General features: G+C 43.8%; 1 protein-coding gene across 1 annotated transcript; it reads left to right on the forward strand.

Annotated features, from left to right (window-relative positions):
* The first annotated feature begins 1,229 nt into the window (after positions 1–1,229).
* Positions 1,230–8,295, forward strand: AHSG (alpha 2-HS glycoprotein). The gene is made up of 7 exons (XM_079922350.1): positions 1,230–1,563; positions 3,674–3,784; positions 4,052–4,136; positions 4,509–4,672; positions 5,855–5,956; positions 6,857–6,943; positions 7,608–8,295. The coding sequence occupies exons 1-7, from the start codon at positions 1,351–1,353 to the stop codon at positions 7,947–7,949; spliced, it is 1,104 nt and encodes a 367-aa protein (XP_079778476.1). The 5' UTR covers positions 1,230–1,350; the 3' UTR covers positions 7,950–8,295.
* Positions 8,296–22,332: the final 14,037 nt, after the last annotated feature.

The raw sequence follows: 22,332 nt of genomic DNA on the forward strand, positions 1-22,332 counted from the left end.
AGCTGCTGTATAAAAAATATATAAAATAAAATTCAAAAATTAAAAAAAAATCTACAAACAACAAATGTTGGAGAGGGTGTGGAGAAAAGGGAACCCTCTGCACTGTTGGTGGGAATGTAAGTTGATACAGCCACTATGGAGAACAGTATGGAGATTCCTTAAAAAACTAAAAATAGAACTACCATGTGACCCAGCAATCCCACTACTAGGCATATACCCTGAGAAAACCATAATTCAAAAAGACACATGCACCCCAATGTTCATTGCAGCTCTATTTACAGTAGCCAGGACATGGAAGCAACCTACATGCCCATCAACAGATGAATGGATAAAGACGATGTGGCACATATATACAATGGAATATTACTCAGCCATAAAAAGGAAAAAAATTGGGTCCTTTGTAGAGACGTGGATGGACCTAGAGACTGTCATACAGAGTGAAGTAAGTCAGGAAGAGAAAAACAAATATCATATATTAACGCATATATGTGGAATCTGAAAAATTTGGTAGAGACGATCTTATTTACAAAGCAGAAATAGAGACACAGACGTAGAGAACAAACATATGGATACCAAGGGGGAAAGGGGGTGGTGGTGGGATGAATTGGGAGATTGGGATTGACATATATACACTATTGATACTATGTATAAAATAGATAACTAATGAGAACCTACTGTATAGCATAGGGAACTCTACTCAGTGCTCTGTGGTGACCTAAATGGGAAGGAAATCCTAAAAAGAGGAGATGTATGTACATGTATAGCTGATTCACTTTGCTGTACAGTATAAACTGACACAACATTGTAAAGCAACTATGCTCCAATTAAAAAAAAAAAAATTGCTGAACATCCTTACTTCTCCCCACATGGACCCCGCGGCGTGCTCAGCTTACAGTAGAGGGCACTCCCTCTGCTGCCAAATCCACAGCACTCCAGGGCCAGCTGTGCCAGCCCCTCCTCTCCTTGGTGCTCACCTCATCCTCTCAGCTGCCTCGTTTCTTTGCTGCTGTTACCATGTTCCAAGCTGACTCTGGAGCATCTCCCCAGCCCACCCCCCAATCTGCCCCCACCCACCCCCAAGCAAGCATTGACTCTGGCAGATTTCTGCTAAAGGGGGACCAGTGATGTCCTAACCTGTTTGCTTTTCCAGGACTGATGTTTGCAGGGGTCTTTTTTTTGGAACCAGAACAGAAATCATCCCACATCCTTACGCAATTCTTCCACAGGCTCCAGCAAATAAAGGGCCTTTGGACCCTCCACCAGTCTGCCTTTTCCAGCAGAGCACCTGGGTTGGGCCTGAAGCCTCCAGCTACCTGCCTGCCGACCTGCCAGGACCTCTCCGGAGCAACCATGAAGTGCCTCGTCCTGCTCCTTTGCCTTGCTCAGCTCTGTGCCTGCCGCTCTGTCCCGCATGGCCCTATTCCGGGTTATAGGGAACCAGCCTGTGATGACCCAGAAACAGAGCAGGCAGCCCTGGCGGCCGTGGACTACATCAATAAGCACCTTCCTCATGGCTACAAGCACATCTTAAACCAGATTGAGAGTGTGAAGGTGTGGCCGCGGGTAAGTGAACCTGCTGTGTAGGAGGGGGTGGGGCTCAGCTGGGTGTCTCTAAGAGCCCACCTCCCAGCACAAATGAAGTCGCAGAATGGAAACACCCTGATTCCTCCCAGGAGGGAGGGAGAGACGGAGGGAAGAGAGGAGACATTCTGTACTGTGGTCAGTGGTCTCCAGGAGGGTGCTGGTTGGGGGCAGGAGGAGAGGGAAAGGCTTTGAATGATATTTTGAGGATCACAGGTAGAAAGTGTGGTTTTCTAGAAAAACTAGGACCGGAGACTGGATTCTAGTTTCCCAACTACCACTGACTGGAAATCACTTCTTTTCCTTTGGTTCTGTTTCTCTAGATAAAGACTGAGAGTGAATGAAATGTGCATTTGATAAGTGCCTACTACGTGCCAGGCCCTTTCACATATATCATCTCCTTAACCCCTCTCTCACCCCACCCCCAGTCCTGTGGGGTATTGTCCTTGTCTTACATGAGGAAACCAAGGCTCTGACATATTAGGGCATTATTTTACCCAAGGTCATAAAATAGTAAGCAACAGGCTAGGATTCAATTCCAGAACTGTGTTCCTTCCTCTACACAAGCTGCCTCCCCAAGAAAGGTATCCACATCCCAATGAGAAATCTTGGCATGAAAGGATTCACCCACTCACATGCTACATAAGAAACCAATGCAGCCTGAAGCTGGTGACAATGATGGTCAAGCTGGGAAACGTGTGCCTTGGGGGTCAGCCGAGTGATTTGGAGAGGTGGGGAGAAGACATCCATCTATTGCCTATTTTGAAATTAGATTTTATAGCTGAGGAAGGATAATTCTTTCAGTCAATACTGATTACAAGCCTTCCATGGGCAAGAACCAGTGTCAGGCGCTATGGGAGATGCTAAGTTGACTCATATGAAATAGCCAGTTTTGTATAATAAAAGCAGTCAAATATTGGCATTTTAATGATGCAACCTAATACAAAGGTGAGAAAGACATAGTGTCCACAAGAGATTCACAGTCTAGGAAGGAAAATAAGGCAAACCTCAGGATGTCTGGACTGACTCATGGACATCTGATCTCACAATGGGACAAAATATTTGAAATCAGGTTTGTACCAGATGGATTTTAGGAGTTCTGCAACCATAGTGAAGTACAGTGGTGATTCAGAGGAAGCACTGATCAATTCAGGGGAAATGACACACAATGTATATATTTGAGGGAAAGAAGGAACAACACTGCAGTTTTCACTAACAGCAGGGTTGGAGAAAACCAGGAGCCCCAGGTTCCTATTCACTAGCTCTGAGTGTTTTCAGGAAGTTAATTGGGGCATATCTGCACATCATAAAACACAGCTTCCTCCAGGAAAGGAAACTTTGAGGCTTCAGGTACTAGTGAATCACGCAGAACAGACATGAGAGACAAGCAGAGCTGGGCTGAAAGAAAAAACAGCCATACTCGTACCTTCTGAATTTTTCCGGGCTTTGAAGAAAGGATACACAAACAGGTGAACTGGCAGGAACAACTCCAAGGAGTCATACAAGCTCCCCTATCACCTCCTTACCCGCTGCTCCTTCCCTCTGTGCTAGTGACTGACTGACGCACTGCTTCCTCCATCAGAGGGAGGCTCACGCTTCCCTCTCACTACCAGCAGGGGGCAGTAGGGAACAGCAACTTTTCATCCAGGCATCTACAAGCCAAAAGACAAAAAAGCCACAGATAGCAACTTTTCCTTTAGGAAGGAAAAGAAAATGGGGAAGGAAGGAAAGTAGATGTTGAGAAGGAAGGAAGGAAGAAGTAGAGGGAGGGATGAAGAAGATAAAAGAGAGACAGTAAGTTATTATCCTACACCAACTTACTTCGCTGCTTGACTGAGAAAAATCCAAAGCTGACTTTTTCAAAGTACTGCTTGAAGGGTGAAAATTTTAAAATTAAATACGTATCAACATTCACTTTTAGCTTCCAGATACAGCTCAGCGTGATGGCTGTGCTTCCATCAACCAGTCCAAGGCCACGCCCCCTTCTTTCTTACCTCTCCAACAGGGAGTGGGTTCAAACCCAGTAGGGGCTCACCCTTGGACCCGCTCAGCAGGATTAGGCTGCTCACCTCTTCATTCTCTGTCTCCACAGCGGCCCACGGGAGAGGTGTTTGACCTTGAAATAGACACACTGGAAACCACCTGCCATGTACTGGACCCCACTCCCCTGGCAAACTGCAGCGTGAGGCAGCTGAAAGAGCACGTGAGTGCCCCTCTTAGGGCGACTGCCGCGGGGGCAGCTAAAATTGCCAATTGATGGCGCCTTCCCTGGGGCTGATTTTTACAATTCACCTTTTTATCGTACTCCCACCCCCTGCGAAACCAGTGTCATGTTTCAACATCACCCAGTGAAGGAGATTTTGTGAGGCTCACCTTTGACATCCACGTCCCCCCTGCCACCATCCCCCCACCGTGAGAAGTGAGAGGTCAGCCCTCCTCCTGGGCCCTCACTGTGGGTTTATTTCTCCAGGCGGTGGAAGGAGACTGCGATTTCAATGTGCTGAAACAAGACGGAGAGTTTTCCGTGTTGTCTGCAAAATGTGATTCCAGTCCAGGTAGAGATGATTATTATTCTTATTATAGTTACCTGGTAGAGAGAGTGAGGAGGGAACCTGAACTGTTTTCAACAGAAGTAGTTCTAGCCACTTTGTTGGTGATGAAAAGAAGCCAAGTTTCCTGGGTTTGGGGACTTTAAAACTGTGTTTTAAGGAGCTGTTCTCATTGGAGGTGAAAATCGCCCCTTGGTGAGAGGGGCTTCCGCAACAATGCCAGCATGGCAGGAGCCACCCGAAGGTTTAGTAAGAAGCAGAGGATCCTCCTGCAGCCATTTGGAGCATGTTTTAGCCCTTTCAAATAAGCAGAGCGGGGGCAAATGCCGCAGAGAATTACAGCCCCGAGCCAAGTTGATTTCTTCGCTCTGTGCGCAGACTCGGCCGAGGACGTGCACAAGGTGTGTCCAGACTGCCCCCTGCTGGCCCCGCTCAACGACAGCCGGGTGGTGCACGCAGTAGAGGCCGCGCTGGCTGCCTTCAACGCCCAGAAAAACGGCTCCTACTTTCAGCTTGTGGAAATTTCTCGGGCTCAATTTGTGGTAAGACTGAGACCCTGCTGACGGTTTGGGCAGTTTGGTGGCACTTTGGGAGTGGACGTGGTGAAGCAGGGGTGAGGGACAGAGCAGGTGCAGGGGCAGCCACGGGAAGTCAACGAGGGTGGTGGGAGAAAGGGGGAAAGAAAGGGTCCTGAGTGTCCTAAGGACCCCGAGGACCCTCAGCGCATCCCCCACCTAAGCCACTTCAACACAAAACAGCCAGATGCTGTGTGTCCCCAGTTCCTCCGTTCCAGTTAACACCAGGGTGGAAGTTCCCACTTTATCCAGAAGCACCCACTGTAAATTCATGGGTCTCCACATCGCCATCACCCATCACCACGGAACATCTACAGCACTCTTGTAATTGCTACTTACAAAGGCATGGGCATATTTACATATAAGGGCAAGGATCCTAAAATGCCTTTGAATCACTGAGAAAAAAAAAAAACTAATTGTACCGTGGCTGGGTTAGCACATTTGAATGCAATGGAATTCTAATATTTTTAAAAACTAGTATTCTGGATGCCAGCCATGGCATACTTGGAAATACACTATAGATAGTAATTCTGTTAACCAGAATATGCGAGTCACAGAACACCCCCGCCCCAGACTATAACAAATAACAGATATTTTATTATTGTAAGTGTCCATGTGCTCTAAGAACTATAAGATAGAAAAGCATAAGTATCTTCTGTACTTTCATTTATATTTTTCATTTGATCCTGCTGTCTAAAATACGTGGGAGAGGCATTAATTTCTTTACTTTCCCACCCCATCTTGGAGTAGCCTGGGCCTTGGGTCTCGAAGTGCAACCCCAATAGGGAAGTTGGCAGGAGGCAGGGTTCCCACTCAGGTCAGTGTAAGGTCAGCCCTCTGGGTTCCTGCTTTCTACCTGAAAACTCACCTCTGCTCTGAATGATGGGCAGTGGATACCTGCACCTCCTTCAGGGAAGACCCAACCCCAGCTTCTGTATGCAAACCCTTCAAAAACCCAGTGTCTCACTGTAAGCCGTATGTAAGCCACCGGGGGCATGTTTCCTGGCCACACAGTGTGGTCTCCGTGAAACGTGCTCCCTGGACTGTGCAATTCCATGGCCCTCGCTACTTCCCTCTGGCCTCTCCTTACCAGTCTTTTTCATGCTAAGTCATGTTGCTTCATGAAAATTTTCCTTTTATCCTCATCAGCCTCTTTCAGCTTCTGTCACTGTGGAGTTTGCAGTGGCTGCCACTGACTGTGTTGCTAAAGAGGTCGTAGACCCAGCCAAGTGCAACCTGCTGGCAGAAAAGGTGAGCGGGCTAGGCATTGGGTTGGTAAAGCCAAGTCATGGAATAGAGCATCCTTAGAGCAAATTCGTATCTTGTGGCTGCAGAAAGGAGAAATGCAAAATACCCACTGCCTGTGAGGCTGGGTCGTGCCAGGTCATCCTCTGGGGTGTCATCTCCCCTGCTTAAGAGCTATCACCAGATCTTCTCACCCAATGGAGGCCCCTGGAGTTAGAGAGGCTGTTTCCTAACTAAGATGAGTCATGTCAGGCCATTGGGAGTATAAAGTGTAGATTTTCTAGATAGACCTCTGATATGAAATCTTTCAAGTCCTTAAGCCAGCAATGTCCACGTCTAGGAATTTAGCCTAAAGAGATCATCGTGTTTCACAGAATATATCTATAAAGATGATTTACGACAGGTACAAAATGACCCCAGAAGATCTGAATGTCCAAAAGGAGGGAATCATTGAATAAAATACGGCGCATTAGTAAATAGAAAATTATACAGACACGAAAATTAACACTTTCAAAGAATAAGGAATGATATAAGAGAATGCTATCATTATAGCACGTGAAAAACATAGTATACAAAATGGTGTAGTTAGTGATGCCAATTTCTAAATGATATTTAATTGTAGTTAAAAATAAGAAAGAAATACATAGATGTGAACAGAAGTTCTCCTGGGTCACCACCATTTCTGAGATTCTGGGTGATCTCTCTCATTCCCAAAGCTTTTCTGTATTTTCTACATTCTATAATAAAATATAAGCAGAAATCATACACTTTAGGAAAAAGATTTTTTTAAAAAGAGGAATTAGGAATTTAAGGTTTTTTCCCTTGATGTGTTGGAGTATAAGTGAAACTGGGAGAGAAGTCCACTTTCTGAACTGGTTCAAATAACTCCTCTCTTTCTGTGGGCAGCAATATGGCTTCTGTAAGGGGACAGTCACTGAGAAGGTTGCTGGCGGGGAAGATGTTGCAGTGACCTGCACGGTGTTCCAAACACAGGTAAGGGCGTCATGGATGCACTTGCCCTTATCTTCAGAATACAATGACCCCTTCACCTTTCTGCGGTGCCTTAGTAATTTCAGGGCATTTGCTGCCTGTCCTTTTGAGCCCCGCCATATAGATAGCGCCAGGGAATGTGAAATCATCAAAAAACAAAAGGTTGTTTCAGCCATGCCCTCCCCTCCCACGAACTGGTGGTTACAGGGCAGAACCTCCCTAGTGTGCAATTGGCGAGGCCACGTGTTTTATTTGCTAGCTTGGGAGCGGGGGCGGGGAGAGGCGGGGTGGGGGGGGGGGCGGGGGGAGTGGGCGTGGTTTTCTGAGTTGCAGAGTCCAGGTGGCCAGATCTGTCTCACAGCTCCTTGTGGCTGCAGGTGTAGATGAAAAAGAGGGTGACGCTACTGGTGAAGGTTAGCCATAAGGTGGGGTTCTTTTGCTCGTGGAACAGTGTAAGTCTACCATCCCCAACACAACTGGTGAGAAAGGGGCTACCGCAGGCCAGTTACCCCTCCCCTGGAGCCCTGATGGCCATCCCTTGTACCTAGGTAGTTCTTTTTTGCCAGATTCCTTGCAAATAAAAATTAGTACTGTGAGAGAATTGGGTGGGGTTCCACCTGGAAGGAAGAGAAAGGCAGCTAACCTAAGGAAACAATCCTCTCTCCAGCCTGTGCTCCCGCAGCCCCAACCAGACGGCGCCGAAGCAGGGCCCCTCACCGCTGCACCGGGCTCGGCTGGGCCAGCACTTTCTCCAGCTGGCCAGCCCGCGGCCTCCCTGGTGGTGGGACCCAGGGCCGTGGCAGCTCCCCCGATGCCCCCACCGGTGTACCCGGCGCACTACGACCTGCGCCACGCCTTCTCGGGTGTGGCCTCAGTGGAGTCAGCCTCAGGAGAAGCGTTTCACGTGGGGAAGACACCCAAGGTGGCGCAGCCTAGCATTCCTGCTCCTGAAGGTCCAGTTCCAGTGGTCCGCCCTTGCCCGGGGAGAATCAGACACTTCAAGGTCTAGAAGACGGTCAGAGATGAGAAGGTTTGGCACAGAGAACGTGGCCGCCATTTTGTCCAAGTATGGGTTTGGGTGGGAGCTGTGTCTGCTATCAAAGCAAGTGCTACGTGTGGTCTAGATTAACGTCAAGTCTTGAATGCCAGCTTCTCGTCATCCTTCGGAGGTCGGGGAACAGAGCAGGTGATAGTTATGTTTGATGGAAGGCATAAGGTCAGCAACTTGACTGTTATTGTTTTGATGCTAAGCCACCACCATTGTGTTCTCTACTTTCTCTTGACCTCACAAAAATAATTGGAACTGTGATTTTTGAAAGGTGCTCTTGCCAAGTTTATATCTGCTTGTTAATAAAAATGCCTGAAGGACCTTCCTTAAAAAAGAAGGTTCTAAGCTGAAATGTGGTCATGATTATTTCCAACTTCATCCAAGCTCACGTGTGTGTGGTCTGTCTTTCCAGCAACCACACCACAAGTGTTCCTAATCAAAATCAAAGTGAAAATAGGAACAAAATAGAACAAAAATCTGCTATATTACTACACACAGGAAAAAGTGAGACTAGGATCTGCTCATAACTCATAAGATCTGATCATTTCCTTATAAGAAAATAATTCTTTTCATTTCATAACGTTCAGAAAATATTGCTAAATTGGGGTCAAGTGCCTGAACTTTGTACAGACAGACCAACCATTGGTTTCCCCCAATACCCAGGTAAGGAAGGATCAGCAATTAACACAGGAGCCTCACTTTAATTATATCTGTTCATTATTTATGCTTAAAATAACTGTTAGTTGTACTATATATACTGCATTTTATGATGCAGGATTGGTCTTTCTACCCAATCCATTTTAAGACCTCAAGTTAAAGTTCTGGTGTATAGTATGAATAGAGGAGGGATACCTGGACAGGTAAATCCAGTGGACATTTGTAGATACTATCCAAGTGTTCAGAGAGCATAAAGAATGGTGAATGGTGCCTAGACCATTTCAATTTTTATCTACTAGCATTAGGTTGTTCTGAGCAACCTAAGTGATGGGCCCTTTCAGGTGAAATTTTAAAGGAGTAGGACTCATAACCAGTGGAGTGGCTTCACTTGAACCAAGGAGATTGAATCAAGCATTGGCACTCACCTTATCACTCTTGCCTAGAGGTTTTGCCCCAGTAACCAGAAAGAATAGCCAGGAAGTTAGGAAAACCTTTAGGTATCTCAGAAGCCAGGGGACATGAGGAAGGCATGGTCAGCTAGGCTAAATGCTGCAGAAAGAGCAATAAGGGTGAGGACCAAGAAAAGGCCATGGGTTAGTTGACCAACTAGGAGGGGATGGTGACCATTGGCAGATGCAGTTTCACTAGAAGGGTGAGTATAAAAGCCTGGCGGCAGGGTTAACTGGTGGAGATGATGAGAAAATGGAGGGGAGTGTGTAATCTCTTTTAAGCAGTTTGATGGTGAAGGGTGGGAGAGAGAGGATGTAATCTAAAAAGACTGATTTTTGGACAGACACAGCAGAGAGGGGCAGCTTGCAGTGAGGCTTTCGTTCCCTGACCAGGGATGGAAAGCTGGTTGCGGCGGTGAGAGCATCAAGTCCTAACCACTAGACCACGAGAAGCTGTGGCTATAGTCTGGGCCCCAGTTCTTGTCTGCCTTGAAAAAAAAAATTTGACAAGGAGACAGAAGGTAGAAAGGAGAGTAAGGCGTTCATTAGAAAAGCAGAATACATGCAGAGAGACTCACAGGCAAGCTCAGAGAGAGTGACGCCTTTGGGAAGTTTCATTTGTAAGGGGGCAGTCTTCCTGGTCTTTGTTTTCCTCTGGCCAGTCATCTTGTTTTGCCCCCATAGCTGATTAGTCTCAGGGTCCTTCCCTATGTGCGTGTGCATCCTTTAGCCAAGATGGATTTCAGTGCGAGGGTCCCTGGGAAGTTAGCAAAACGTATAGTCTGGCGTCCCCCGCCACTCTTTTTGACCCTTGAGGAGCCTTTCTGTGCATGTGCAGTTGAGGTCTCCCTGACTCCAAGGATGAGAAATATGTGATCTCTTGATTTTTCACCTGAGCAGGGCTTATCCCCTCTCTGCCCCCGCCATTACTGTTATCTTAAAGTGTCCACAGGAGACAAAGTCCAGCTGTTTACCCAGTTCCTCTTGTCATTTCTATCTTGCGGTATAAACAGGCCGGTTGCAAAAATATCTAGCCTGTAGCCCATCTATCTCCTGCCTCAATAAATATGAACAGGAGGGTAGCTGTAAATGTCTAGCCTGGAGCCCATCTATTCTCCTGCCTCAGGATAACTGGGTAGAGGGAAGATTTCTTTTCCAGGAAAGAGGAGTTTTGAGCGTCCTTAGGGCAAAAGATGGGAAGAGATGGAAGAAGAAGAAAGAGAAAAAGGATATGATGGGGTGGGGGGCATGGGAGATATTTAGTGGAGAGCTGGAAATGGTTTGGGCAACTCTGCCAAAGAGTCTAGACCTTCTTTAAGGGAGCTTGCAACGGAATCCTGAAAACACACCTTTCACCCAGTACTAGAAGAGACTCGTCCACTTTCCAGCCTTGCTACACACAGGTGTAGTCAGTGTTTTCCATGGCAGGTGGTACATACCCAACCCAAAGCAGCTTAAGTAGAAAGGGAAATGTCACTGCCTGGGTACTGGGAATTCAAATGGATGAGTCTTACCTAGGGCACAGCGGAATCCAGGGGGTCAAAAGATATCATTTCCATTCTCTCTCTCTCTGTCTCTGTCTCCCTCTCTCCCTCCCTCCCTCCCTTCTTCCTTCCTTCCCTTTTTCTGTCTGTCATCAGTGCTTGCCTTCAGTCTTAGCCAGGATGGCCACTGGCAGCCTCACACCTACGTTATCATTGGTGCCTAGTCCTGAAGAAAAAGAGAAGGGCTAGTCAAGAAGAGCCAAGGGAGAAGCTATTCCAGGGGAATAGCAGGCACAAAGGCCTAGAGGCAGGAAACAGGTTGATGTGGCTAAGGATGAGAAAGGAAGCTGGATTGAAGCAGCTACGAGGAGAAAGAGGACGGCTATAGAAAATGAGGTTGAAGAAGCAAATGGGGGCAGGTCATGAACAGCCTTGAGAGCCTCAGGAGTTAGGGCGTTTTTCTCAATGCAGTGGGAAGCCACTAAAGGTTTAAGCAGAGCAGTTTTACCTTAAGAGATCACTCAGGCTCGGTGGTTCTCGACCTGGGGATGGCGGGAGGTGGGGTGGAACAGTATTATCCTCTTCCCGACCCCGCACCCAGGGACATTTGGAAGTAAGGGGAGGCATTTACTTGGGATGCTACTGGACAGAGGCCAGGGATGCTAAATATTCTGAAATGGACAGGACATCCCCAACAATGAAGTCCCAAAAATGAACAATGATTAATTAATACCCCAAATGCCAATAGCATTCATGTTACGTTGTTAGTTGCTGTAGGGAAAATGGGTTGCATCTCGGAAAGAGTAGCCACAGGATAGGAAGTGACTGGAGCTTTCTAGGGGAGAGATAAGTGTACCTTAGTCTAAGGTTGTGGACAGCAGATGTGGTTTAAAGATAAGGATATAACTTCAGGTAGAAGTCCTAGGACCTGCTGATGGATTTGATGAGAGGGTAAGAAAAGGACAGGACAGGTGAAAGGTAACTCCTGGATTTGTGGCTTTGCAAACTGGGTAGATGCTGGTGTCATTTACTGAGACAGAGGGCACTGGTTCATTTCATCTGAGTTACCTCAGTTTCTCTCCTCTCTGTTTTGAAGTTGTGCAGTTGATTTTTCTATGTAAGGCTAACCCATGCCTTAATCTGACAGACCTGCACTGTCTGGGCTAAGGTGATTCACCTTTCATTTCTTATGGCCCTCATTATACAACCAGGTGTATGCAACAGTCTGGCAGGGGTGTAGGGAGGATTAAATGCGATGCTAGAAGTATATGCTTGGAACCTTCTTGACACATTCTAGGCTCTCGGTAAGGGTCCTCCCTATCTACTTCCTCTTTCTGTCCTCTGAATTTGGTGGCTTCAGAAGATTATGTCCTTGACCTTCTCTTAAATGTGTACTCTCTGCTTGGCAAGTCCATCCTTTCTCATGATTGAAACTCTTGATCTTACACGGATAACTTCCAACTTTACAGCTCCAGCTTGGGCCTTTTTCGTGTTTCAACATTGCATTTCCAAAGGTCTCCAGGATTTCCTCACTTGAATTTACCTAGAACAGTTTCCTACATGATTTATTTGATCTAAGAGATGCATACCTGAAGACAGCAGTCTTCAAAATGTGCATATTCTAGAAACATTTCTTCCTAAGAGTGAACATAAATTAGAAAGGATGGGTTATGGAGCTGTTAAATCTACTGCGCTTATGCTCATTTTTGCATTAATGCTGCCCTATATTTTCTCAGCATCATCTTTAATATTTGGCAGAATGCTTGCTCCTAAATTAATAGCATCGCATGTGTCTCATTTACTTGCCTTCTTAGTGGCTTTTTAATTAAATCTGCCTCATCTTCCAAAGTTACTGAATTTCAGGTGTATTTTTCAGTACAGTACCACCACCACCAATTAACAATATTTGGTGGGTGTTAAGATAATAGAAATATTTACAACTAAAATAACAGTGAACGTTAGAGTAATAGAATAGTGGTCATCAAAATCACTCATGGAAATTTTGCTGCACATGAAAAAAAAGTGGTTCCAACGATATTGACAAAGGGTGATGCGTATTTCTCTTACATGGGACAGTCATACGGCAATGTTGTAAACAAGGTTTACAATGTACTTGCTTAAAGGTTCTCTGTACATCCCCTGCTTGACCAGTCCCCACTTCACCTACACCCTACTCACTCGACTGACCTTCCCCCCATAATTGTAGACCCTAATCAGAAAATACCTACATACTTCCCACCCTCCCCGACCAGAGATGGTGATTATTCTAATATTTAGCTCGGAATGGCTACCCCTTGATAGTTTAGCAAAGGGAAAACCTCTGCCCCAGGAAAGTACTTAGCCTGGGGGCCTAACAGGAGTTTAGAGGGCCAGCTCCTCTGCTGCTTTCCCTGAGCCAAGCTGACATCAAGTTCCCCGTAACTGAGAGCCTCCCTAGTCCTCCCCAGAGTGAAGCCTGCAGCTACTTCCTGCCCTGCCGTCCACCCCATACAGTGGCGTGTTGCTCCAAGACCTTGCTTCCCGCATGTAAGCTCCCCCATCCATCAGACCATTGATGTCTCTGTCGCTGACTCTGGGCTCTTTCTTCAGTCTTGAAGCTGGGCAAGCGCAGGGCTTGCAGGCCTCTGGGGTGCAGCCGACAACCATCAAAGAAATAAAAGATCTGTGACAGGCTAGTTAATCTTCACTGCAGTATGCAAATAGGATTTCTAAATTTGGCATGCAGATACCTTTGAGAGACATATGAAGTCCCTTGCAGAGCTGCCAGTGGCATAACTATGAAAGAGAAAAGAGTCCCTTAGTGTTCCTAAAAACATGGACTGTTCCTTTTGGGATAGAGTAGCCAAGCTGAACCCAGAGCCTGCCCAGCCCATTCCAACCCCAGTTTTGAGACAGTTGATGGAAGAAGCTCTCTGGATTGTCCCTGAGGAACCGATGTGGCGGAAGTGTCCAGGCTTACAGGCATACCTTGTTTTGTTGTGCTTTGCTTTATCGCTCTTCACAGATAATTGTGTGTTTTACAAGTTGAAGGTTTGTGGAAACCCTGCCTAGAGCAAGTCTATCAGCGCCATTTCCCCAGCAGCATTATGTTTTTCTTAAGGCTCCTGGATTTTGAAGAACTAACCTTAGAAGAATTCCTTTGCTCTTCTGGTACTTTTTAACTGCCTATTCATCCTCCTATAATATGTATTTCAGAGTGGATGAGACAAAATTTTGGTTACAGGATAAATGTGCAAAAAGGCCAGAAAAAACATAGGCCTTTACATGAATGATATTTGCGTCCTAAATTCATATTTGTTTGGATGTCTTTTATATTTGTCTTCAGAGATCATAGAATTATTTTAAAAGTTAATAATTTTAGTGTACATTGAGTTGTTCAGAAGTTCAAGTACTTGGTGTTATGAAAGCTGCTTATAAGACAGCTTTTACTGTGCGTTAATCTCCAAATGACAATTACAGTAGATGTTTCTATAAAGGTCAACTGCTTTCTGGTTTAGATCCACTCCAATGGATCCACTATAGCACCAATAATAGCTCCTAATTGACATTTTACTTTTCTGCTTCAAGCTAAAGACAGATGGGTGTGTGTATGTGTGATATGAAAAGTAAGCATTTGCCAGTGTTCTTTTTTAAATCAAATCATTGTCAGATTTCACTGGACTTTTTGAAAAGGTGTGTATCTATTCTTTATTTGTAATGGGTTTTTTCTGTCTCTAATTGCAACCTGACTCAAGGGTTTTGCATCCTAGAGTCACTAGTTACGGCAGCAGGCAACTGGAAATTAGAATTTCAGTATAACAGTTGTCTCTTTTGGAGGCCTATTGGGATTGGTTGTATAAACAATAATAAAGTGACTAGATTAGACAACACTGCAAACTGACATCTGTCTTGGGAATTCTAAATGTGAATATTAAAGCTAGGGTGGGCTTCCCTGGTGGCACAGTAGTTAAGACTCCGCCTGCCAATGCAGGAGACGCCAGTTTGAGCCCTGGTCTGGGAAGATCCCCCATGCTGCGGAGCAACTGAGCCCAAGTGCCACAACTACTGAAGTCCGCGTGCCTAGAGCCTGTGCATTGCAAGGAAGAGTAGCCTCCGCTCACGGCAGCTAGAGAAAGCCCACGCGCAGCAACGAAGACCCAACGCAGCCAAAATTAAATTAAATTAAATTTAAAAAAGGATGGAGCTTGTATGTTAAAAAATACAAAAAGCTAGGGTCAAATATAAGATTGTATTTTATTTTTAAAATGCATTTTATTGAAGTATAGTTGATTTACAATGTTGTGTTAATTTCTGCTGTACAGCAAAGTGATTCAGTTATATATATATATATATATATATATATATATATATATATATATATATATACACATTATTTTTCGTATTCTTTTCCATTATGGTTTGTGACAGGATATTGAATAGAGTTCCCTGTGCTATACAGTAGAACCTCATTGTTTATCAATTCCGTATATAATAGTTTGCATCTTCTAATCCCAAACTCCCAATCCACTCCCCCTTGGCAACCACAAGTCTGTTTTCTATGTTTGTGAGTCTGCTTCTGTTTCGTAGATAAGTTCATTTGTGTCATATATTAGATTCCAATTATAAGTGATAAAAGACTGTATTTTAATTTACTATACTACTTGAAATCATGAAACCATAATCAACTATGAGTCTGATGCCTGTTGAAATTAAGATAAAAAGATGCTTATAAAAATGTCATTTAATATTCATTTCTCTCACTAATCATTGCCTAACATATTTTTAAAGATGGAGGAAGGTATTTGATCTCATGAAGTAACTAAAAATTAAGTCTTTTCTTAAATAAGACACCGTGGCAATATATTTGGATAAGGGTGATTCTATAAATAAGATCATTAAAATACCTTTTGTTAATAGTAATCTTCTTTAGCATTTGCAAAATATGCTTCCTTCAAGAGGCTTGAAGTGCTTTTTTAATATCTTTGTACTGATTCACAGTAACTGTGAAAACTGCAACAGATCTCCTCTCTAAAAATGTCATTGCAAAAAGAATTTTCTCAATGGAAATAGCCCCCCAAAATCTATTGCTTCCCTTATCTCAAAGTGTACAGTCAGATCAATGTCCCATTGAACTTTGCACTTGTGTGAAATCATCTGACGCATTTGGTCAATGTGGGGTGTAACATTTTAAAAATAAGTAGTCAGTCATGTCTAATTTATCAGTTCATGTATCCCCAGCACTTCTTATACGTTCACGATATATAATAGTTGTTCAATAAATATTTAATACCTGAATTTTTAAAAATGTACTTGCTTAAAAAATACTCAGTCTTTGGCTAATTTTTAAAAGTTTGGGAAATTGTTTCAAATTTTGTTTTCAAAAATTTTTATAAATTGTTTCAAATTTTGTGTATAAAGTGAGACTTTATTGCAATTTTAATATCTTGCTATTTAACATTTGCATGATTCAAAATCATATTGTTGAATTGGGCCCCGCTGCTTGCCGCTTACAAAATCAAATTCACAAATGTTGATAGAAAGGAAAGTTGTCTTTAATCACAGTGCCAGCAATCTGGGGAGATGATAGACTCAGTGTCCCCCAAAAAACTACCTCCAAAGATTCTGCTTGGCCATGAAAGCTTTAAAGGTAAGGAGGGAAGTAATCTCAGTTAATCATTGAGATAGGGGGTCGGAGCCATCGCCATCACCCCAGTGCATGCAGACTTGTTGACTTCTTGTGATCTTCCTCTAAACGTTATCTTGTTCACACAGTTTGGTCACACAGTTTGAGAGATTACTGAAGGGGAAGCTAGGGAAGAGATCTGGTCATCTGTTAATTACTTATTCTTCATTTCTGTTTATTTCATCTACAGAAAGAACCGGCAAGTTAGGCAAGGTATTGCCTGATTAAAAGACTTGAAAGGTGTGCTTGGGCTGGACATGAGTAGAGCATGGGGGTGCCTGGTTTAAAAGTTAGTTACAATATAGCTTGGCTAAAGTGATAAGGAAAGGGGCTTCCTGCTGAGGGCGGTTTCCTGCAAAGAGCTGCTTACAATCATGCAATGTAACTGTCATAAAATATAACTATCTTGGGACTTCCCTGGTGGTCCAATGGTTAAGACTCTGCACTCCCAATGCGGGGGGCCCGGGGTTCGATCCCTGGTCGGGGAAGTAGATCCCGCATGCCACAACAAAGGTCCTGCGGGCTACAACTAAGACCCGGCACAGCCCAATAAATAAATAAATGTCAAAAAATAAATAAATAAAATGTAACTATCTTGTATGTTCAACTGTTGCATTTCTCTTCCAAATTGACTCTCATCCCTGCATCTTTCCAATTTTGGTTCATAACACTCAGCCAGTCACCCAGCAATTAGAATTTCATTCACCACGAGGTAAATCCTATTTTTTCAAGTCTTTAAGATTTAAAGCAAGAATATGTAACCCACACGATAAGTACCCTTAACATTAGTTTCCCAAATAATCATTTTCATAAAATATTACTGGTGCTCCCATATATTACTCATTCCACCTCTAGCCCTTCCCCACCTCTCCACCCAAACCCCAAAACAACCAAGGACCATTAGGAACATATGAAGTACAATGCTGACTTACTAGCATTTATATATGTGTGTGTATATATATATAGATGTATATAACAATATAAGTATATGTACTATCCATTCAGTAGGTGGTGACTCCAACCCTCTTCTCATTATAGCCAGTAAAGAGTTAAAAATGTTCATGATTCATTATTTGAAAGAGCAAAAGTTATAAACAATGTAAATTTTCTATAATGATGCCTGGCTAACTAAATTATGTTATATTCATTCCATAGGCTACTATACAGAAAGTAAATATTCTAAATTAAGTCTCACTTCTAAGCCACATGGCTTCTGTCTTGGCGACTTTACCTTTAGAAGCTGGCTCGAGACAGGAGCCCTGAGACTTTAGGCAAAAGGAAGATGGGGGGAATGTAATATATGGGTCTCGTCACCTCTAACCATCCGTGTAGGGTTTTTTCTTTCCTTGATGGCAGTAGAAAGACCTCACTTCCATAACATACTACTCTTGATACTTTCTTTAAAGCTACTTTTCATTAAAGATTCTCTCATGAGGTATTTATCTGGGAGTTGGGAGGCTAAGGCGCTCAGGTCCTGGCTCTTCAGTGAATTTAACTGTGTGACCTTGGGCAAGTCACTTAACTTCTCTGTGCTTCAGTCTCCCTATCTTGTAAAATGGGAGTAATACCTACCTCACAGGGTTGTTGTGGGGATTAATTAGATATAATGTCTGTAAAGCATCTAAGGTTCTTGAAGAAGTTGCTATATAAATACAAAATAATATCTATTAAAGTTGGTTTATGGGCTTCCCTGGTGGCGCAGTGGTTGGGAGTCCGCCTGCCGATGCAGGGGACACAGGTTCGTGCCCCGGTCCGGGAAGATCCCACATGGCGCGGAGCGGCTGGGCCTGTGAGCCATGGCCGCTGAACCGGCGCGTCCGGAGCCTGTGCTCCGCAACGGGAGAGGCCCCAACAGTGAGAGGCCCGCATACCGCAAAAAAAAAAAAAAAAAAAAAAGTTGGTTTATTTGTGAAAAATCAAATCAAATCATATTACAAGAAAGTGGCAATTCATATAGGAAAATATTCAAAATATATTTGGAAATCAAAAGGCAGATTTTAAAATGATATGGTCCTAATTTTGTATAAATAATTTATATATATATAGGTATATTCATTTATATATACATTCACACAGACATGAAAGCTGCAAAATAATAGGAAGGAAAACACCAAAAGATTATTGATAATAGTGATTTTATCTGAGTTACAGAATATTGGGAACTGTTTCTCTTTTTCTTTCTTTTTTTGACTAGCAATCGAGCCTGTGTCCCCTGCATTGGGAGTGCGGAGTCTTAACCACTGGACTGCCAGGGAAGTCCCTGGGAGTTGTTTTTCTTTATTGTATCAGTACTTTATATTTCCTGCATGTTCTTATAATGCTCATGTATTACTTTTGTAGAAAAAGACTTTTTCTTTTATTTTGTTTGCTTAGAGCAGACGTCAGCAAACTTCTATAAAGAGGCAGAGAACAAATACTTTTGGCGTTGTGGGCCTTATGGCCTCTGTCTCAACTACTCAACTCTGCTGTTGTAACAAGAATCGGCCATAGACAGTACATAAATGCATGGGCATGGCTGTGTCCCAATTAAATTTTATTTACAGAATTAACAGTGAGCTGCCTCTGGCCCTCAGGATGTAGTTTGCCAAAGTGTCCTAGAACAGTAGAAGTAAGGAGAAATAGAATTGGGAGAAAACATGGTGGTCAAAGAGTGGGGCAGTTCTGCGTGGAGTTAGGTGCTGGTCTCTGGAGTCAGAGTGGTCAAACAAGAAGGAAGCTAGAGTGTTGTCCCTGGGGAAGATGAATTTGTCTGGATAATAGCAGGGTGAGGGTGGAGGGCAGGAATGTAAACCAGGAGCTAAGACTTTCCAGCTCAGAGGGAGTGACAGGTCAGAAGATGGCAGGGACAGGAGAGGGAGGCTGATGCAGCCGTGCATGTGACATGACCCTCAAAAAAGCAAGTTTTTATGCAAGCACAGAGGACTAAGGTCCTGGAAATAGCACTGGGAAATGGGGAGGATGCCAATGTTACTAAACGTTAAGTATCCACTTCAAAGTTCTTATGGAGAAGTTGTGTCTTGGAGAAAAGCCAGGCTTGAGTTGAGTCTAGGAAATGCCTAGGTTAATAAGATAAGTGGGTAAGCTTATTTACTAAGGAATGGGAATTTCAGAAGACACAATGGAAAGAAAGATTTGGACATAGGAGGGATCCTTGATGGTTTGAGAGAGAAGAGGCAGAGAGTGCAAAGAATACGATACTGCCAGGAGAGGACAGTTGGGGCCTGTTGGGTTTACAGGGATCAGTGTCTGGAATGAGCAGGCAGTAGCTTACATTAATTATAGTTTGGTGAGTCAAGAGTAGGCAATGGGATTAATTAATTCCCAGGCCCTCAGTACGGTAAAAAATAGCAATCTCTGGAGGATGGGAGGTCTTTTCCTAACCAGGTAGCTGCTACCCGCTCTTTCCCCCATCCCATCTCACCCAAAGCCCATACTTGGCTAAGTTTCCTTAGGTCCCCATTGAGACAAGCCATGGATATGACTTGATTGGGCAATAATATTTTTATCATCTTTATTGCATTCTCCACCGCATTCCTTTTTATTCACTTCACCTCTTGGTGCATTGCCTGAAGGAAAAACTCAACAAGTAAGGAAGGAAAGAATGACCTCCTAACCAAATCTTGCCAGCTCCAGCCCTTCCTTCTTCCAACTGTCCCATACTGGGCTGCCAGATGTACGTACACAAAGTCCAGATTGTGGCACTCTCCTAATCAAGAAGGATTCATGTGATCACAGATCTCCAAAGTAGGGGGTGCAAACCCCAGGGAATGCACAAGATAAATCACTGGCTTATGGGGGAAAGTATTGGAACTCTATTTTTCTAGTTTTTAATATTTTACTAAATTTATTAGTTGCATACATTTTGATCACATGATAATGATTTTTCCTTTTAAACGACTATTTTTTGAAGTTGCAACAAAATTAAACAGAAAAGACAGAGATTTCTCATATACCCCTGTGCCCACACACACACAGCCTCCCCCCTTCTCAGCATCCCCCACCAGAGTGGTACGTTTATCGGTGAACCTACATTGACACGTTATTATCACCCAAATTCCATAGTTCATATTAGAGTTCATTCGTGGTGTTTTACATTCTAGGGCTTGGACAGATGTATAATAACATGTATCTACCATTATAGTATCATACAGAATAGTTTCACTGCCTTAAAAATCCTCTGTTCTCCATCTATTCATCCCTCTCTCCCCACCCCATTCCTTGGCAACCATTCGTCTTTTTACTGTCTCCACAGTTTTGCTTTTTCCGGAATGTCATATAGTTGGAATCGTACCATATGCTGCCTTTTCAGATTGACTTCTTTCACTTAGTAATATGTATTTAAGTTTACTCCATGTCTTTTTATGGCTTGATGGCTCATTTGTTTTTAGAGCTGCATAATATTGCATAGCCTGGATGTACCACGGTTTATTTATCCATTTACTTACCAAAGGACATCTTGGTTGCTTCCAAGTTTGGACAGCTGTGAATAAAGCTGCTATAAACATCCAAGTGCAGGATTTTTTCATGTGCAGGTTTTTGTGTGGACATAAATTTTCAGTTCATTTGGGTAAATACCAAGGAACGTGACTGCTGGATCATGTGGTAAGACTATGTTTAGTTTTGTAAGAAATGCGTCAGTATTTTGGATTTTGGCCATTCCAAAAGGTGTGTAGTGGTATCCCACTGTTGTTTTAATTTGCATTTCCCTGATGACATATTATGTGAAACATCTTTTTATATGCTTATTTGCTATCTGTATATCTTCTTTGGTGAGATTCAGGTCTTTTGCCAATTTTTTAATTGGGTTGTTCATTTCCTTCTTGTTGAGTTTTAAGAGTTCATTAACTATTTTGGATTAAAGTCCTTCTTCAGATATGTCTTTTGCAAATAATTTTTCCCAGTCTGTGACTTGCCTTCTCATTCTCTGAAAGGGCTCTATCTTTATTTTTACCTGCAAAGAAAGAAGTTAAGCTTTGCTAATATTTAGCATATCAATTATTGATATAAACATATATAATAACTAGTCATACATATATTGGGGATGCATATTCAAATATTTTGTTACTAGTAGGGTATATGATCAAAAAATTTAGAAACCCCTAATGCAAGGAATAAAGTCTAGATGCCTTATCTCGGCGTTTAAGTCCTTACAAAACCTGCTACACCCCTTCTCTATCTATCTTCATACGTCAGATGGTCTGATCCATTTTAATCTATCCCTTTGGTTTCCAGCCTACGCAGGACATCACCTTGTGCTTAGAAAGCCTCAAATAAAGTCTCTGTTGAGATGAGACATGGTACAATGACACTACGTCCTTCTGTGCACTCTCCAGTGGAAGTGTGGAATGCAGTCGAGGGCTCCCTGTCTCTAAGGGCCAGCAGTCGGTGTTGACATATTCCTGTCTCTGCGTTGGCTTGTAGGGTATTTTACCACTCTCCCTGAAACGTTCATTCTCCTCTGCCATTGGGCTGCCCATTCCCATCCTTGTCACTATGACCCTGCCACCCTCCGGGACTCCCCCACATTCACGAGTGGCTTTAGTGTCTCTCCTTTCCTGCCCTATCTGACTTCAACACCCCTGCTGAAGGGCCACCCACCTGACATCCGAATCTTTCCCCATCTTGCCTCCTCTGCCACTCCTCTGTTTCTGCCACCCTCTTGTTCCTACAGTCACACCCTCGTGGAGCAGTTGTCTTCATCCCACCCAGCAAACCTTGCTGTGCCCTTGCTCTGCCCTTAGCTGCCTTTTCTTCCACCTCTCACACACCCTTGGTTAGGTTGAACTGGCTTTTCAGCTTCACTGAGAGCTTCAGTCCCTCTGTCTCTATGAGTCCAATCTACCGGACTCCTCCTGGTTTCACTTCCTTGTCTGTGAGCCCCAATCCCGAAGTCAGTCATTTCAGTGATACCCACACAGCACCCTCTGCAAGTCTTGACCTTCTTCCTCTGGACCACATGTCTTTCCAGGACCCAACTCCAGTTGGACTTGCCCGTTCACAACCTGCTGAGTCCAGCTGAAGGGCCTCCCATCGCTTGGCCCTTGGTGCCCTGACAAGTGTTCCTCTCCATCCCCGGGTGGGACCACAGGGCT

Source organism: Stenella coeruleoalba (genome assembly GCF_951394435.1).
Source record: "Stenella coeruleoalba genome assembly, chromosome: 5".
Lineage (NCBI taxonomy): Eukaryota > Metazoa > Chordata > Mammalia > Artiodactyla > Delphinidae > Stenella > Stenella coeruleoalba.

Excerpts from the sequence above, each read along its gene's own strand:
- AHSG (XM_079922350.1), top strand. The coding sequence starts at position 1,351 with ATGAAGTGCCTCGTCCTGCTCCTTTGCCTTGCTCAGCTCTGTGCCTGC. Across the intron at positions 4,137-4,508 it reads AAAATGTGATTCCAGTCCAG|ACTCGGCCGAGGACGTGCAC; the intron begins GTAGAGATGATT and ends CTCTGTGCGCAG. Across the intron at positions 6,944-7,607 it reads GCACGGTGTTCCAAACACAG|CCTGTGCTCCCGCAGCCCCA; the intron begins GTAAGGGCGTCA and ends TCCTCTCTCCAG.